Source organism: Diabrotica undecimpunctata, chromosome 1 (assembly GCF_040954645.1).
Source record: "Diabrotica undecimpunctata isolate CICGRU chromosome 1, icDiaUnde3, whole genome shotgun sequence".
Lineage (NCBI taxonomy): Eukaryota > Metazoa > Arthropoda > Insecta > Coleoptera > Chrysomelidae > Diabrotica > Diabrotica undecimpunctata.
In genome coordinates this window covers 96,593,762-96,613,644 of record NC_092803.1, presented here as the reverse complement: position 1 = coordinate 96,613,644, position 19,883 = coordinate 96,593,762, and the positions used below count along the sequence as shown (strand labels likewise).

General features: G+C 31.1%; 1 protein-coding gene across 2 annotated transcripts in view; it reads right to left on the bottom strand.

The window, feature by feature from the left end:
• The window catches only part of RpS24 (ribosomal protein S24), a 32,904-nt gene extending 13,021 nt beyond the window's left edge, over positions 1-19,883 (bottom strand). Inside the window, exons 1-4 of one of the 2 annotated variants that reach the window (XM_072545500.1) lie at positions 19,726-19,883; positions 19,229-19,375; positions 18,902-19,147; positions 8,432-8,458 (exon numbers count right to left, since the gene is read on the bottom strand). In XM_072545500.1, the coding sequence (XP_072401601.1) occupies positions 8,447-8,458; positions 18,902-19,147; positions 19,229-19,375; positions 19,726-19,728 (408 nt within the window). In that variant the 5' untranslated portion in view covers positions 19,729-19,883 and the 3' untranslated portion in view covers positions 8,432-8,446. Of the gene's footprint in view, positions 1-8,431; positions 8,459-18,901; positions 19,148-19,228; positions 19,376-19,725 lie in introns of those variants that run through there. The other variant, XM_072545503.1, reaches the window with a different exon arrangement.

The following is a 19,883-nucleotide window of genomic DNA, read 5'->3' as shown; positions in this document are numbered from 1 at the left end:
AAATTTCTATTGAACTATAACCCTTTATAGCGAGGTAAATTTGCTTATAACGAGAAAAAATAAGATTGAAAAACGTGTTTTTTACGTTTTGGCCCGGTCGTAGCTATAAATAAATACCCTTTTTAACTGCGGGCCGCCCGCAATAAACTTCTTACAATTTATGATTCTTAGTCGGAAATGTAAAATTTATGATTCACAAGTGTCATTGTATTGGGTTGACCATTCACACGTGTTTTAAAGGTTGTCAGAAACTTTATCCAAGGACAAAACGCAAATGAAGAAGCATAAAACTGTTTCACATCTTTAGAAAATATGATAGATAGAATACTGGACAATTTAAAGCAGTCAAAAATGACAAAATAACTTTATACGCTTTATACATATTTACAGAATACAGATTTTTTGTTTTAACGTATATCATTGACAGTAAAAGTAAACAACTCTTTTTTGTTATAATGCATTTCATTGACAATAAAAGTAAACAACTTTGTTTTAAAAACGCCATTCAAACAATATTTATTAGCATCTTATATTGCTCCGAATGGCTTCACTATAGAAAGTTAATGTTTTAACTACATATTCATATGTATGCACAGTATTATTGTTGTTGGATATAACGAGGTAATTAGTCATTTCAGTTCTCGTTATAGAGGGAGTCTACTGTATTTAATATTTTCAATAAAAAGGTAAGTGAATATATGTCAAATAATTCTGTTTCTAACTTTTTTATTAGTAAATATTTTAAAACCCTATTTAATATGTTTTGAGGTTATGAAATTAGAGAGTAGATGGGCCAGTGAATATTTGTTTGTGTGTTACCTATTTTAAGTAATCAGTTAAAATTTATTTTTTCGTGTAATGGTTCATACTGAGAAATATCTATGTGATGCATACTTGGACATCTAAAAAAAGTGTTCTGTCTATACTGGGACGAATGTAAATAGTGCATGTTATAAGCGTTTTCTGATGATTTTATTTAAAAGTAGGTTTCTGATTAAATATTTTTAACATTTTGTACGTCTACAACATATAAATGTTTCCAAATTGAATAAAAACAAGTAAGGATGATAATTTTTATAACTTGTTTAATTGTGTTACTGATTTTTTAACAATGCCTAAGTGGGCGAGGGGAAAGCTACAAGATTATTACGAAGATAGTGCTATACTTTACTTGGAAAGATCAAACCAGATAAGTAAAGCAGTCCTAGAAGTAATCAGCGGTCACAAAACTATAAGAGAAGCAGCAGCAATACACTCTATATCAAAATCGGCTTTACACCGTCATGTTTCAAAATATAAGGCTCTCTCAGATGATGAAAAAAGAAAAGTATGATTTTACACAAAAACATGGGTATAAATCTATATTTACTGAAGCAGAGAAAGCTATGTTGGCACAGTATTTATTTGATGCCTTATATATGTGCTATGGTCTAACTGAAAGAGAGACTAGAATTTTGGCTTAGTCTTTAGCCATTACAAATTCAATCGTTATACCAGACACTTGGAATTTAAATGGTGCCGCTGGGGGGTGAGTGGTTAAAAAATTTCCGACGTCGCAATTCTCGGTTAACGTTACGCACACTTGAAGCTACCCGTTTGTCTCGTGCGACAAGCTTTAACAAACACAATGTTAGTGAGTTTTTTAAAAATCTGACAAGTGTGTTTCAAAAGTATAAATTTTGTCCAAGTGACATTTACAATTTAGATGAGACGGGAGTTAAGACTCTGCACAAGTCTCCAAAGATATTAGCGCAAAGTGGTTGCAAACAAGTCGGAAAAACACTTCGGGAGAATGGGGTATTTTAGCAACCCTGTTAATATCTGCAAATGGTACTTTTATTCCACCATTTATGGTTTTACCAAGAAAAAAATTTATCCCAAAAATGTTACAACACGCTCCACCTGATTCTGGGGTTCCGCATTTTCTACAGGTTGGATGACTTCAACAAATTTTCAGAATATTTGGATCATATTATTAAACATACCAACAGCTCTCCTGCGAAAAAGATATTCATTATATTCGACAATCATGAAAGCCATTATGCAGTTGATGTTTTAAAGAAAGCAAAGTATGTGTGCAAATGGCATAGTATTATTGACCTTACCATCACCCCACTGTAGCCTTTAGATACATCCTGCTTTGAACCCTTTAAATCATATTACAATAGAGCATCTGACGAATGGATGATTAATAACCTGGGTACACCTTTAACAATTTATAACATAAGTGAAAATGTTGGTAAAGCATTTCCTTTAGCCTTTACCCAACCAATCTTTTAAGAGGTTTTGAAAGAAAGAAAACTGGAATTTGTTATGTGGATTCCAACATTTTTACAGACCAAGATTTCATGATGTCTTATATCACAGAACGGCCGTCTGAAGTTGCAACTTTACCACATCCAGAACCTCAAAATACTGTAACAAGCAAAGCAAACACTCCGCCCAAGTCGTCCACTGAAATTTATATTGTTCCCATAGAAAAAATATCAGTTGAGTCAAATAAAATTAATACTGCCTATTTTGAACCTTCTGATGTACTTCAAATAGCTGGACCTTCTCATTCTAGAGTATCAAAATTAATAACACCTAAAGTCATTAGGCTTCATCTAAAAGCACCCCCTAGAAAAAATACCACCAAAAGAAGGAAAAATAACTAGTACTTACAGACACTCCTATAAAAAATAGAATAAAAGGGTATAGACAAAGACAAGAAAAAAAAAAACAGTTAAAAAGAAAATAATAAGAAACAGAAAGTCACAAAACAAGTGTTTTGAGCATTACAAAAAATATAAACTAAAAAAAAAATAAGAACATAATATGTGTCGATTTATTATCTAAAAAAGGATATAAAATGGGACAAACAAGCTCTGAAGAGTCCGAAACAGATGATAACATGGAATCAAACGCACGTTGTGATGACGAGGACAATGATTTAGAGCCAGATATATTGGCGATTTTGTTACTTGTGCAATACCCTACCAAGAAAACTGTTCGTCATTATACTGGATGTGTTGAAGATGATATTAACAGCGAATATGTGATCTCCTTCCTTCGTAAAACATTGGGTAATGCATTTATATATCCCGAAAAAAAAAAAAAGATATTGACACCATAGAACAAGGTAATATTGTTATGACCAAAACCTAGCGCAATAGGTCCAACGGAACGTTCAGCAAATCAGCTATAGTTCCAATTTGATTTTTGTCCATATAAAATGTTGTAAATGCTTTTTGTAATTTTAATTTTGATACAAACAATTTTTTTAATACTGATTCCCCATAAATACCTACTTACTTCCTAATTCAACTATAATAGTCCCAGTATGGATCATATGTGTCCCGATATAAACCAATAGGAGTCCCACTATGAACCAATATTGGTCCATGCTGGGACAAATGGTCCTTACTGAGTCAATGATTAGGCAGTCCTTTCTGTTAACTCTATCTAAAACTTCAATTGACACATAATCGAGGATACCCAAAGCATTGATTTTATATGTTCAAACCTTTAAAAAAATTAGAGATGCACCTGAATGACTTAAATATTCAGAAGTGTCCCACTATAGACCGCGCTCCCGTATCTTAGATCAATCCAATACAGAATTTCAGAGAAAAATCTTTGAGATCTGTTATATCTACAATGCCAAAATTTCATTAATCGCAAAAAGGATGTTGACAATATAAGTTCAATTTAAACGTTTCTTTTAAAACGAAATATTTCGGGAATCAAAAAATTGCCGGCTATGTATGTGAGTGATATAGTTTAGATTTTTTAACTACTTTAATATCAAACTAAAAATACCATTTTCAATCATTATTATTAAAACTTTGTATTTTATATTGTTTTATCAACACTGTTTTTATAATAGCATTTCTTTATTTGACCTATCTACAGAAAGGAGATATCTGGTAAAATATAGTGAAACTTATACAAAACTCTACCCCATCCTATCTGGTGTACCGCAGGGTAGTGTGCTCGGACCGATTTCGGTATCTGATATATACGGCTGACTTGCCAATAAGCAATAACCTAACGCTTGCAACATTCGCAGATGATACCGCTTTCTTGGCCTCTCATAGCAACCCAATAATAGTATCAGAGAGACTGCAACTACATCTGAACAAAACAAATAAATGGCTTAAACTCTGGAGAATTAGAGTAAACCCCTCAAAATCCACACAAATTACATTCACTCTAAGAAGAGGTACATGTCCACAAGTTAACCTCAATGGACATCCTTTGCCCCAAAATTATGACGTAAAATACTTAGCTATTCACCTTGACAAACGTCTATCTTGGACCAAACATATATGGACGAAAAGGCTTCAATTGGGAATTTTATACAGAAAACTTTACTGGATGTTGGGAAAAAACTCTCACCTATCGATTGACAACAAGCTGATGATATACAATACAATAATAAAACCCATTTGGACATATGGCTCACAGCTCTGGGGTTCAGCTAGCAAATCTAATATGATAATACAAAGATTCCAATCCAAAACTCTGAGAACAATCGCTAATGCACCTTGGTACATCCAGAATGATGCAATACATAGAGATCTTCAGGTACTAACAGTCTCTGAAGAGTGCAAAAAATCTTCTGAACAATATCAAAACAGGTTGCGGGTGCATCCTAATACCCTGGCACACAATCTTCTCAACAACCAACAAGCGAAGATATTGAAGCGACATGACCCCTTGGACCTACCTCACCGATCCTGACAGAGCCTACAGCAGTGGGAGTTACGCCTTCAACAGCACCCAGCCATTGTGATCAGTGCCGCTTTTAGTGCTCGCGTATCAGTGTATGTGCGCATCCTACCGGTAAACAAGCCAATTTGTGTCGTGATGATTTGGTCACTGGACCTTACATCTCTCTGTCATGTAAAGACAAAAAAATTGTTTTATCAGCACTGTTTTTATAATAGCATTTCTTTATTTTACCTACCTGTTAGTGTAGTTTATTCATCTGTAAATCGAATGTATCAACATTTATTTGACGTTATCACAATATTTTAAATATCCCGCTATTTTTAATATTAAATCAAACAATTGAAGTTGACACTGTTCACGTTTTGTGATTGTTTATTGCTTCCATTCTCTTGGAACTGCTTTGCGTTCCAAAGCAACGTGTTTGTGTCAGTAATTGTTGGTTATGTTTTTGAATAACTGTTTTGATAAGAATTTTAAAATAATATGTGTTGTGTATACTTTGATGATGGTTAGCATTTTCTTTTACCCCCCAAGTCATGTTGTTTTTGTACTAATATTGTTATATATATATATATATATATATATATATATATATATATATATATATATATATATATATATATATATATATATTATTCCCTATATAACGAGTAAACGTTGTTTGGTTCTTCATAAGGACAATGTGTTAATTCTTTCTCTATACCGATATTGTTCTCTCTTTATAGCGATGACTTTTCAGCGTTCAATAGTCGATGGCAAATGTGTCAAAACCCAGACTATCTGAGTCACGAGTGGCAATGTCCAATGTCCAGCGGTTGTTCTGTTTCGCGCTTGAGGAATGCGGCCACCCCTTCTACTCATTGTTATCCAATGGTTGAGTAACACGTTTATTTCTCGCGATGTGCCTAACTGTTTTCACACAAATGTTGTCATCTATTACCGACTTCTCACTTCCAGCTTCAGTGACTTCGTCTCAGTGTTTTCAACAGTCAACATTTTTTCTCATGGGGCTGTCTCAGTCGCTGTGGCTACGATATGGAAGGACAAAAAAGTGACTTGAAGCGGAAATGAAGGGCGGTAGCAGGAAGAAGTTGCAGAAACTTCAGCACGAAGATTTAGATCGCGCTAAACTTCAGTGGTTCCAGCAGCAGGGTATGAACCTTTTCACTTTCTACGGCACAGTATCAACTACGGGCAGATCAGCTGAGAGGTCCGCGGTGTTAACAAAAACGTAAGGGATGATTGTCTAGAAAAAGTGTGGCCTGAAAAAGTTGAAGTTGAAAAACCCACGTTGCTTAAAAAACATTAAAAATCTACCCGCGACCTACAAAGCAAACAAGACTGCGTGCCAATTATGATCAAGTAATAATTCAGTATAGCCGGAAAACACTTAAAATTAATTCATGTTTGGTCTCAACAAAAGTGCAGAAATTATCTGGAAGAAGTTTGATGCATTGTGTATTTGGATTCAGTTTTATTTTACCATTTCCAATATCCAGCAAATGTTTAAAAAATATTTGCGCCAATAGATCATTTTGCACTTGTACTCTTATGTTAATCGTCAAACTGTTTCGCAAAAAAACGATTGTTTTTAAACATGTATTAATCTCATCCGCATATGTAAAGAGAGCATTAACCGGTTATGTCTGTCGGAAGTCTCCAGGCAGTAGTAAGACAGCACCACCGAATAGTTTGTCGTTGCCGTTTAAATCTTGCATATTTCTATGCAATCCTTCCGAGTGAATGTTTATGAGCCATAGTACATTTATCCCAGATAATAACTGAACTCGTTTGCATCACTGCAACCATGTCACTTTTTTTTTAATGTTACACACTGCATTTGGTTTGCTAGGAACGTCTAATGGCAGCTTGAGTACTGCATGTGCTGTTCGCCCACCATCTAACAATTTTCTGAATCACTAGTAATAAGTAATTTTAAAGGTTCTGGTCGAGTAGTAAGAGACGGTAACACAACTTTTCCTGATGCGCAACAAATGTCAAGTGCTTCATTATGAAACTTCAATGCCTGACAATACTGGCATACTGTCCCCATCGCACCAATAATTAATGTTTGGGGCATATTCAAATGCAAGACGAACAAATGATATACGTGTAAATGCGCGGTTAATTTGCTGTCTTTCTCGTTCTGGATGTAGTTATATACTGCTAACGTGCAGCTCTGTTGTTAATATATTCTGTTGTACACATTGGTCACGATGTGCATGAGATTCTTGTGCACGGTTCTCTTCTGACCTCATTCTCTGATCTTCATTTAGTTGAGTAGTTTATTCGCCTGATCTATTAGCCCTTGCAACTCATGTACGTCTTGCGGCTTGGCTACACGCATTCTTGAGGTTTGATTTTCTTCGGGGCATTTTACATAAACTGATAATTGATTTGCGTTAAAACAATTTAAAAAATAATTGATTAAAATCAAGATAAAAACAGAAATTCAAAGAATAGTAAAGAGAAACAAAGCTTACTTTTAATTCGCCCATGTGTTCCGCTCCAAAAACACAAACTGGAGATCGAAAAGCAGGGTCTACAAAACTAGTATCAGACCAATAGTATGATTATGGATGTGATACATGGGTGATGACATAAGACACAAAACGACAGCTGGAATTCTTCGAAAGAAAAGTCCAAAGGAATATATTTGGACCTATTAACGAAAACGGAGCATGGAGACCCAGGTACAACCATGAACTCTACCAACTGTTCATCAACCTCAGAATTCGTATCAAGAAGCATCAACCTCAGAATTCGTATCAAGAGGCATCAACCTCAGAATTCGTTAAACTTCAGAGACTTCGATGGGCTGGTCATGTTTTGAGAATGAAGACCGAAAGATTGCCAAAAAGATCCCTAGAGAGAAAATCAAAATTAACATAAAAATGAACTATGAATTGAAATGAATTTCAAATTTAAAAGCGTGTATATGATATACCGAAATCGACTCATTTTTGCCTAAGGTATCTACCGATTTCGCCACAGCTCCATGAAATATCACTGGCCGAGCAAACACGTTTGCTTCTCGTTATAATGTCATAAGCTGATATTAAAGTAGTGTTTCTAACCATGTATACAAACGAAGAAAAAGTAGGTCAATCCATGTAGGAATTGAACTGCAAGAATCATTTAATTTTGCAACAATTCTAAGTATTTATTGCCCGTTAAATTTCCGTACAAACATCGATTTCCCTATTTTGCCAAACTTCCTTGATTGTTTTCTCTTGTAGTAGATCCGTTCATTTTCGACAGTTTTGTATACAAACAAACGATTCCAATTTTTTAATAATACGACTAATAGGTGATTATGTCGGGATTGGCCTGTCTTCATAGGCACGAGTAAATAAATTTATGTTATTGTACGAGTTGCTCCCAAAATACCATTTTAACTTTTGCCATATTTAAACCTGTCAAAGAGAATATGGTAGTAAAATGTTTGGCCCATGCACTTTTTTTAATTTAACATTAAGCCATAAAGATAAAACGTTTTTATTTTATTTTTTTTTTGTTTAATTTAACAAACAACTATAGTACCAAATACTTCAAACTGAACAAGAAGCAGCTCATGATCCACATAAACACTATACTGCAATCAAAAATATGAGGGTTTAAAACTGTTAGGTGGGTAAGGAACCTATGTTAATAAACACTAAAAAAGTGATAAGTTTAAAGACAAAGGGGTAAAACTCTTTCAAACCTTTAGTTGACGAGATATAGAAATCTATTTCTTTCCCTGTAAATCGAATAAAATTATATAGATATTTATAAATAAATAGTACAGTATAAAATTACTTAACATTTTAAATTTTCTAAATATTGTTAGTCAATTTGAAATGAAGGAGCAATTATTTTTGTAGAAATGGCAGTATGGTATTCTTCTGATCTTTTTAAATATACTGCCAGCTGTATCTTTGTTCTAACATTTATTTTATATATTGATTTGTTCAGAGCAGTTATTACTTATTCCGCATAATGTTTATGTAGAACATGGTTTTCTTAGTATCGGAATGAAATGAAAGCTGTTATTGCATCATATGCAAGCAATAAACATTTTGGCTTTTTCGAAATTTCTGCTTGAAGTATTTCTGAGGCTTATTAACAGTCTGGTGTTAGCACCAGTAAACCGTATTCCTACGCCCTCTTGTGTTTTTGACCCATTAGTATAAAATGTGAGGGCATCTTTTGTGACTTTATGTGATTTCATTTTGTGTTTACTCTTTCTCTATAGATTATTATGTAGTTCAAGTTAAAAATCTTGTTTCGCAGACATAAAGTCTGTGGGCATCCTAATGGATTACTTTGTTCCAAATATTAAAATATGCAATCTTATTGTTTCAGCAAATCATCATCAATCAGACAAATAGAGCATTTTAGGTTTCAGAGCCCATGTTTTGCCACAAAATCTACTGCTTGTGCAAAGACCCCTTGTTGCATGCATTAGTGGTGATATTTGTGAGGTAAGCATTCCATGTCAATTTCCTATACGGGATAACTCTGAGGTTATCTGAACTTAACATCTCCTGAGAATAATAGAGTTTTTCCATTCATGTTCGTAGATTGAATTGTTAAGCTCCTCCTGTTTATATAAGAAATAAGTATCATTTTATTAGCATTTACCTGAAAGTTTCATCTTTCAAACACCAGCTAGTTACTATGCTTAAGGCATGTAATCAGCAATAACGTCCTGCATACCTATCACCACTATAACTACATCATCTGCATAGTCCAGAGCATAAAATTCTCGAGTATGAATTTCTGTTCTGTGCTTATTAAAAGACCATCAACCACTATAGTAGATTGACCATCTTATTGATGAGTCCATTTAAGTAACACTGATGTCCTAGGTAGGTACTTAACTTATACTTGTTGTTTACGATTTGTACTAAATTTGTTTTTCACATGCTCTTAGGAAAAGACCTATAGCCTGAAAACTTTTACCATAGGTTCCTTTTAGTGCTAGAACTTTATTGCACCTCGGTTAATAGGTCTGGTTCTTCTGTTTGTATTTTTATTTATTTCCTTTTTTCTCAAAGGAAAAATGTATACTAAAACAATTTTTAATTGAAGGTGATTACTTGGCAACATCGCAGTTAACAAAGCGCTTAACGATAACTTTTCAACGAAATCATATTCCATTTATCAATTTTGCAGAGGCGTACCAAAAAAATTTTGAATTATTTATTTAAACACATAAGTAATTACGTAAAAATTAAATCTAAGACTGATATAATTATTGGTTGAGTTTACCCAAAGTACAAGCTGAATATAGCCGCAAATGTCAAAAATACTTCGGTTTGGCAGTGTTGGTATGTTTTTACAATGCATATGTTGTATGCTTCAAATATAAAGAGATAAAGCTTTTAAAAAGTACCTTTTGATTAAACTATTTTATGAATTCTGCAATTTTTAATTTATACGAAGCAATAACGAGTAAATATTTGTCTCTTTCGAGATTAATTGCAAACATCTGTTGTAATCTGGCAACTGCTGATTTGACGATTGCCAAATCTATCCCCTATTCTATCAAAGGGTAATTGCTAAAAAAATGTCTAATAATTAACTGCAATTAATCTCCAAAGAAACAAATATTTACTCATTTTTGTTTTATATAAATCAAAAATTGCAGAATTCATAACATAATATAAACAAAATGTACTTTTCTAAAGCTTTATCTTTTTATATTTGAAGCATACAGCATCTACATTATAAAAACATGCCAACACTGCTATACCGAAATTTTTTGTTCCATGTTTAACATTTGCGGCCATAATCAGCTTGTACTTTCGGTAAACTCAACCTAATTATTAAATTATCATGTGTCATTTAACAGGTATCTTATAGTTGTCTAACAAAATAAAGTAAAATTTTATTGTTACATAGCGTACCTAATAAAGTACTTCAAAAAACAGAAATCTTTACAAAATACTTATATTTTTCATTAGACGAAACAATCTGAAATTTTAACATACGATCTCGTCGTTGCACTTCATTCTCTATTTATAGAATTGCTGTTTGCTACAAACGTTATATTTGTTTTGTTTAAACTTGATTTGAATTGATTTAATTATCTAAGACCGATATAATTATTAAATTATCATGTGTCTTTTGAGAGGTATCTTATAGTTATCTAACAAATTAAAGTAAAATTTTATTTTTACTAGAGTACCTAATACAGCACTTCAAAAAACAGAAAACTTTGGAAAATACTTATTTTTTCCATTAGACTAAACAATCTGAAATTTTAACATACGATCTCGTCATTACACATCATTCTCTATCTATAGAATTGCTGTGTGCTGTAAACATTATATATATTTTTTAACTTAATTTGAAAGTTGTCTAGTGTTTATTTGTTTATATAAATATATAAATATATTACGAAGTTTATATAAATTAAAATGAAGTAAGCTAAACTATCATGTGAATATGTGTATATAGAAATGTAGCCATAAGCTCCCCTACTATTAAGAATCAGCAGATTCCGATGTCCGATGTTATAAAAAGGGAAAAAATCATTATTATTATTATTATTATTATAATTATTATGTTTCAATAGTCAAGTTTAAATCATTAAATGTAGTAGTTTGTAGTATTTCTCAAAATAGTAAACTTTTAATTTCGAAATAAAGATTTTTTTTTTTGGGAAACTTAACGTTGAACAAACATTTCTATATAGTAGTGCATTTGTTTATTTCAGTAAATTCTCTAAATATGAAATAAGGATCACTAACTACCAGAGTTAATAGCCTTGTTAGAAGAAGACTCAGATTGTGAAAATGCTGACTCACTTAATGTGGTTTATTTGCCGCCGAGATTAGATTAGAAAGTTTCTGATGTAGAAGACATTGATGATAATATTATTTGTTGATTGAAGAATCAATAAAATTTGATAGTATAGATACATAGGAAATACAAGTGATTGGGAATTCTGACGATTCTGATTATGATATTCCTCTGAACCACAGATAAAACGTCCAAGGAAAAAACCAGGCAAAAATAGTAAATCCAAATTTGTCTCAAGTTCTAAGAACAGATACTCCTCCGTGCTCAGTAGTAATTCAACATCAGTCTGATTGATATTTAGACAATATAAAAGCCAACCATGGAGGCAAGTTATATATTGAAGTTTTTTCACTCTTTTTTGACAAAAAAGTAATTGAGAGCATTATATATTTTACAAATATTTATGCATTGCAGAATAACCGTCACGATTTTGAAATGAATAACAGATTTAAAAAAAAATATTAGCACATGTATATTATCTGGTTCACACTCTGCTTCAAGTTGATATGCATTGGTCAAAGGATGAGGATAAAGAAGTGCACATTATAAGAGAAAGCATGAGCCGACATAGATTTATATTTATAATAGTGAAGAAACCGCTACATCAGTGTCAAACATAGTACATGGACGTCACTCTAAATTTGCTTTACCAGATGAAACCAGATTCTACAATATTGACCACATTACAAAAGCAAGAATGTAGGATGTGCAAAAGTAATAAATACTATTTATTTATGTAAAAGGTGTAGAATGCAACTACACCCCGAATGCCTCGAAAATTTTCTTCTTAAAATTTAATTTACCTTTATTAAAATGTTCCTTTATTAAAAATTGTACTGTTTTTCATTGAAAATGAGAAAAAAAATCTTTTTGGTTGTAAATTAGTCTTAATTTATGTGTTTTTAATCCAATCTAATAAATTAATTATCAAATTTCTCTTTGTATATTGAACAGCCGTTAATGGGTTAATACTATATAAAGAATAAACTTGCCTCAAATTTACTTTACTTACCTCAAAACTATTTTAAAGCTAATAATAAAGTTTATTTAATAAATATATTCTCAAGAAATAGAACACACTACGCCTATGCACATATAAAATGTGGATTGAATAAACTAAAATATCATATGTCTCTCATTCTCACTCTTTCTAAGAACGTAAATATATATATATATATATATATATATATATATATATATATATATATATATATATATATATATATATATATATATATATATATATATATATATATATATATATATATATATATATAGACCAGCAAAATATTGATATATTTACCGATGTTTCAAACTATTCAATGAACTTGTCTCACTGTACACTCGTGAATCGCACCAATTTATATTGTTACGGTGGCAAATTTTCTTACTTTTTCATTTATTTACATGGGCGAAGTATACACAATAAAAATGACCCCGGTAAGAATTTACTGCTGACATTTTACATGGTTGCCGCTACCGTTTAGTTCAATTTGTAGATTAGTCACCTTTAATTGAAAATTGTCTGACTATAGTCAAGAAACCTAACATAGATTCTAGTCTAAGGAAGAACCCTATTGAATTTGGAATAAATGCATCTTGTCATATTCTGTATGATGTTCAAGAATTCTATTTTGTCCTTTGATATTCCACTGTATAGGATTAGCATAAACTGTGAATGCTGTGAATATAAACAGTACGAAATAAGGAATTTGATATGAATAATCCAATGTCTTTACCTGAAAACAGGAAAAGTAAACTAAACATATAACTCCTGTATTTAAAATAATGATGACAGAGACAACAGGAGAAGTAAACTAAACATATAACTCCTGTATTTAAAATAATGGTGACAGAGACAATATAAAAAATTATAGGCCTGTTATGTTATCTGCCATCTCTAAACTTTTTGAACTAATTTTAAACAAATATCTTACTTGGCATTGTAGGAATCTCTTGATTAATGAGCAACATGGATTTAGGCAGGGCAAATCTACATCTACAAATCTTGTTTTGAATCATGATTATATTATCAGTGCTTTCGAGGATGGGTACCAAGTGAACTCCATCTGTACTGATTTCTCGAAGGGCTTTGACACAGTCCATTCTTTAATCATCTTTAAATTAAGATGTATTGGCTTTCCTGAGTGGTTTCTTTCATGGTTAAGTAGTTATCTTGATGAAAGAATTCAGAGTTCACTTTCAATTCCTATCTTTGTCAGTTCAGGGGTCCCACAAGGTTCACATGTGGGTCCTCTTCTCTTTAATTTGTTTATTAATGATACTTCTGAGGTAATCAAGGTTTGTTAGTTTTTGTTATTTGCTGATGACCCTTAAGTTATATTTTAAAATCACGAATGTGTTGCTTGTGTGAGTCCATAAATTGATTGTGAGTAGGTCTAATTTATTTCTTTTACCTCTTTTTTTTATATTTTAAAGTTTCAAATTTATCCGATTGTCTAAGGATCCAGGAAGACCTTACTTCCCTGTATAATTGGTCTCTTTCCAATGGTCTCCAGTTAAATAAAGATAAGTGTTTTGTTACATCCTTTAGCAAATCTAAAAATAATGTGTTCAACTATCAGATTAATACAAGGCTTCTATCAAGACTGACTGAACTAAAAGATTTGGGAGTGTAATTTGACAGTTCCTTGTCATTTATCCCCCACATTAACAATTTGTCAAATAAATTTAGCCAAAATCTAGGTTTTATCACAAGAAACTCTCGAGATCTTTCAGTACCCACATATAGAATTTTATATCTTACTTTCATCCGTAGCATCCTGTCTTATGCTTCTATAGTATGGTCACCATACTATTTTATCCATATTCACACCCTTGAAAAAGTTCAAAATAAATTTCTCCAGATTTGTGCTTATAGATTAAACTTAAGGAACATGTCTTCGGTAGAACTAAGGTCAAGGCTAAATATCAGTTGCTTAGAAGACTACAGAACTAAATGTGATCTAGTTTTTCTCCATAAACTACTTGACCATACCACTGACTGTTCTGATTTATTAAGTCTTATCAACTTTAGATGTAACACAGGAACTCTTAGAGCCTTTGTGTCTGCCTTTTTTTTTCTATAAAACACTATCACACTAACTATGGCAAATTCTCTCCTATTAACAGGATTCAGATCCTTGGAAATGACTTAAGCCAATCTCATGATCTGATGGATATAAAATATGTAAGATTTAAGCATTGTTTGACTGAGTATGTTAGGAATCAAAGATGAGTGACATTTAACTTGGAGTATTCATTTCATTTCATTTTATTAAGATCATTTCATTTTATTAATATCATTTCATTTTATTATTTAATCTTATTAATACTTAGTTTTAGTATGTACTTGTATTATGGTTAGCATATTTTATTTTTGTTAAATTTTGTAAAATGGGGACATCCTGTAAATAAATAAAACATCATCAGTCTGTTGACAAGTCACTAACAAATACTGCTATAGAGCGTTCCAAGTTAAGAAAATAACATTGCGGAGATAGGGCCATGTATTTCTTATGGACGATAGACGCGCAGCGATGCCACGATGAACACAAGCACGGTTCAGGGTTATATAATTTTTTGTATTTTCGTTTTCACAGACATAAATTAAATTAATGTTTTTTAACGTAATTGACCAAAAGTGCCCATTCGAAACAAGAGATGAAAAGTAGGGAAAATGATTTTAATTAAATAAATAGTATTTACAAAAGATAATTTTATTTTATCTTATTTTAATTATAGTAACGACAGTTTATTTATTTTTCAGTAAGAATATCATATACCATGAATCATAGAAATCAGTAGAAAATATTGCTTAGTTAAATCATACACAGATTTAAAAGCAAATAAACGGACCGCTTGGAATGCATATATCTAATTACTAATTGCAACTTAAAATAATACGGTGTACGTATGTCAGCGATTTTATGTCATTCTCTGAGACTACATAATGATAATAAGGCTTTGTGGTTCTTCAGTTGTTATTCTGACTTTACAGTTAAATGTTAATTGAAAATGGAAATTCGAAAAATATATCGACAATCTAGTAAACCGCACGCCTGAGAGTTTTGGCAACACTGATCTCCATAAGCCTAATGTTATTTTCTTAACGTGGAACGCTGTATAGAGTGTTTACTCAATTGATTCCTCATATCGAGAACCATTATATTTGAATCCCAGGAGGTAGAAATCTTAGTGATATTTATAAGGATGATGTTAAAATGTGCACTGACAAAAAAGAAAAGTTAGTATCTATGTTATGTTTGATAAAATCATTAATATGGAATTTATTATTAGTTGTTTCATTCCAAATAAAGACGCATGTGAAGATTGTACTGCCTACAATAATACTTTTTGAATTGAAAAAGAAGTAATGAGAAAGGTATACAAAGACCACATAAACGAAAAAGAATTATCACAATTAGAAAAATAAAAAGACAAAAACTAATCTCAGTGTAGATCATCGCTAATTGTTGCTGTTTATGATCTTCAAGCATCATTGCCTTGCCCAAAAGGAAAAATTTCAACATTCTATTACGCCTTGAAAGTAAATGTTTACAATTTTACCATATTCGATTTGAAAACAAAAGATGTTTAGTGTTTTTTCTGACATGAGGTATAGGGCTACAGAGGAGCTAAGGAGATAGCCACCTGTGTTTTTAAGCATATCCAAGACTGATCTGCAAGTGCAAATGAAGATATAGACAGCATTTTTTACAGTGATAACTGCACAGGTCAGCAAATAAACAAGTTTTTAATAAGTATGTACATTCATGCTGTGGCAGTAATTCCTACTCTTAATTCAGTTACTCACAAATTTCTTTTAAAGGGCATACACAAATGAAAATTATTATACCCATTCTGTAATTGAGAGAAACTTCAAAAAAGCCCTTAAATCCGGTAGTCCTTACTGGATAGCCAAGAAATCCGGTAATCCTTACAAAGTAAATTAATTTACATTATGATCAATTTGCAGATTTTAAGATTCTTGCTAATGATCTAGGCTGTAACTTTTCTAAAAACACAGAAAATGAAACTGTTAAAAGGAATGATATAAAAATTTTACAAGCTAAAAAAGCTAATCGTGGCAGTTTTTTTATAAGACTTCATACAGCCAAGAATATTTTAAAATGGTAAAAGTTACATCTAGTAATTCAAAAGCTCTAAGAGAAAACTATGCATTTAAATCAATATACCACACACCTATTAAAATTTCAGAGCAGAAGAAAATTGTGGGTTTACTGTAAAAGAAAACCATTCCACGTTAGTATCTTAGATTCTATGAAAATCTTTGAATAACTTTCCTGTTCATTTTAATTTGTTTTTACTTTAATTGATTGTTTGTATTTAATAGTAAATGTGATTTTGTTAAATAAAGAGTTTTGTCTTCAGTACACTCATTTCTAAGACTAAGTTTCATTGTAAGCTTAAATTTATTTTGTATGTTGTAAATTCTTATGTTTGTGCCATATTACTATTTGTTATATTTTTGAGAATAAAAATTTGCTTATAAGCCTAATTTTTCATTGGACATACCCTATTTTATCATAATAGTACTTTTTAAACATCTGAATAATTATGGAAATTAAAGTTTTCTCTAAAAAAGTAGCAAAATTCAAAACATCATATTTAATTTTTTTTTATTATTATTTATATGGTTGAAATATTTTCATGTTGTTTTGACATATAAAAGCTACAACTAATACAAACTAAAACAAAAAACTGGCAATGTTTATAGTGGAAAATACTACTTAGGGATAACCTAAATAAACATGCTCTACTAAAAAGTTAGTAAATTTTGAGATTGTACAGTTTTCATCTGAAAGAATGTTTGGTTATATATTAATTTCCAGTCACTATCGTTCTGTCAAAATTCAAATAAGATGGCAAAAAATAATTACTTAATTTAAAATTTACTACAATTGGGACTAAGATCAGTGAACCAAATAAACAAGTATCAGCTAAATTGAATTTTAGGGCAATGAACATAACCTTGGCATTGAATTATATATGTTTGTGCTTCACAGTGTTGCCATATTTTTTTGTACAAAGTATAGGAGTTTTTAAAATAGAAAGATACTTTGACGAAATTATGTTTTAAAAAACTTATACAGAAGTAAAATACTTCACATTTGTATTTAGGTATATATCTAAATACAAATGTGAAATGTTTTACTTCTGATTAAAACGATGGTATACAGCCAACTACAGGATTTTCCCATTAATTTTTATATGTTTTGTTATGAGAAGCCACAATTTATGAATTTAGATTAAAAAGCATTCATAAAAAAATAGTATTTCTACTTTAAATATAGCTAAATACAGTAGACTCCCTCTATAACGAGAACTGAAATGGCAGACTAATTACCTCGTTATATCAGACAATAATACTGTGCATACATATAAATATGTAGATTTCTATAATATTGTTTGAATGGCGTTTTTGAAAAAAAAGTTGTTTACTTTTATTGTCAATGAAAGATGTTAAAACAAAAAGAAGTTGTTTACTCATATTGTCAATGATATACGTTAAAACAAAAAATCTGTACTTACATTTTTTTCCAACTACATGTATAAAGCGTATTTTGAAGGATATCATAAACTATTGCTTCTTCAATTGTAAACAGTCTGTCATTCTTGACTTCTTTAAATTGTCAAGTATCATTCTATCATATTTTCTAAAGATGTGAAACATTTGTATTTATTGTAAAGAAGCTTATTGCGGGCAGCAGTTAAGATTATTGCCGGCAGTTAAAAAGGGTATTTATTTATAACCACAGCCGGGTTATAAACGTAAAAAACACGTTTTTCGATCTTATTTTCTCTCGTTATAACCAAATTTGCCTCGCTATAGACGATTATATTTCAATAGAAATTTCACGGGACATCTAATGTACCTCGTTATAAGCGAAACCTCGTAATAACTGTGTTCGTTAGTGTATTCTTTTGTTTAACCTAATTTTTTTATTTTTATTTAACTTTACTTTATTCTGTAGTTCTTAAAGTTTCTAAACTATTAATTTTTACCTTAAGCATAATATTAATGGTTTTTATTATATAAGTATTTTTTAAATGCAAGATATAATTTTATTTTATAATATTTATAGGTATAATTTTAATGCTTTTAATTATATATGTATTTTTCACATTTTTGGTTATTTATGTATGTATTTTTCACGTTTTTGTTTGTTTTAAATTTTTATTTCATATAATATAAATCTTGCCCCTAATTTTATGTGAGAGTATGAAATAATTGAGTATATGGCAACACTGATGTATATTAAGCTTACATTTAACATCAAATATATCTATAGGTTATGTTTATTGTATGAAAATTCAATTTAACTCAATTATCATTAATTGTACCAATCAATTATCAAGACATGCTCACCTTTTTAGCAGAAGCACCGACTTTAGTCTTTTTGGTACCCCTAACTTTTTTCATTCTGTTCTTACGTTCTTTACGCTGTTTTCTAGTTTGTTGTTTCTTTTCGTATAGACCATGCCTTGCTAACCTGTGTTTAGGCTCGAATTTTTTGGCGAAATCTAATGTATCATAAATTAAACCAAATCCCGTGGATTTACCACCTCCGAAGTTTGTCCTAAAGCCAAAGACGAAGACTACATCTGGGAGAACCTAAAAGCATTATAATATACTGATGAATTAATAAAATATGGACTAGCAGTCGAGCTTATTAAAAACGTATTTGAAACTTACTTTATAAATTTTAGCTAACTTTTCCCTTATTTCAGTTTTCTTAACTGATGGTTGACCTGGATGTAAAACATCAACAACCATTTGTTTTCTAGCCAACAATCTGTTGGTCATGAACTTTCTAGTTCTAATAGTAGCTGTACCTTCCGTCTAAAATGAAATAAAATTAGTATCCGATCCATGGGAGTGAGTTGTATCCAAAATGAATACAAACAAAAAAGGTATTCACAAATTTATATGTGTACTTCATCTGCTGTAAAAATAAAAATTAAATTGCATTTAACACTCTTTTTTGTGAGCTCCACAATTTCATATACTCAATTTACAAAACTGTCACCTTCAAGTCACAACTACGATTAAAAAAACTACTAAGTTTTGTTACATTGTTAAAAATATGGAAACAAGAGCTTTCACCGGTTAATAATTTACTAAAAATTACCACTATATTTGTGAAATAACTTTCGATGTTTTCATTTATTTTCAGATTTTTATTAACCTACCATTTTGACTATGATAGATCACTTCACAAAAAGAGCGCTCAAACGGGAAAGGTGGTCGTTAATCAAACTATAAACATAAAATGTACTATGAACATAAACATGGGCTTCCTAGAGTGAGCTCCGAATATCCACTGTTGTCGTGTTCCGATTCATAAATG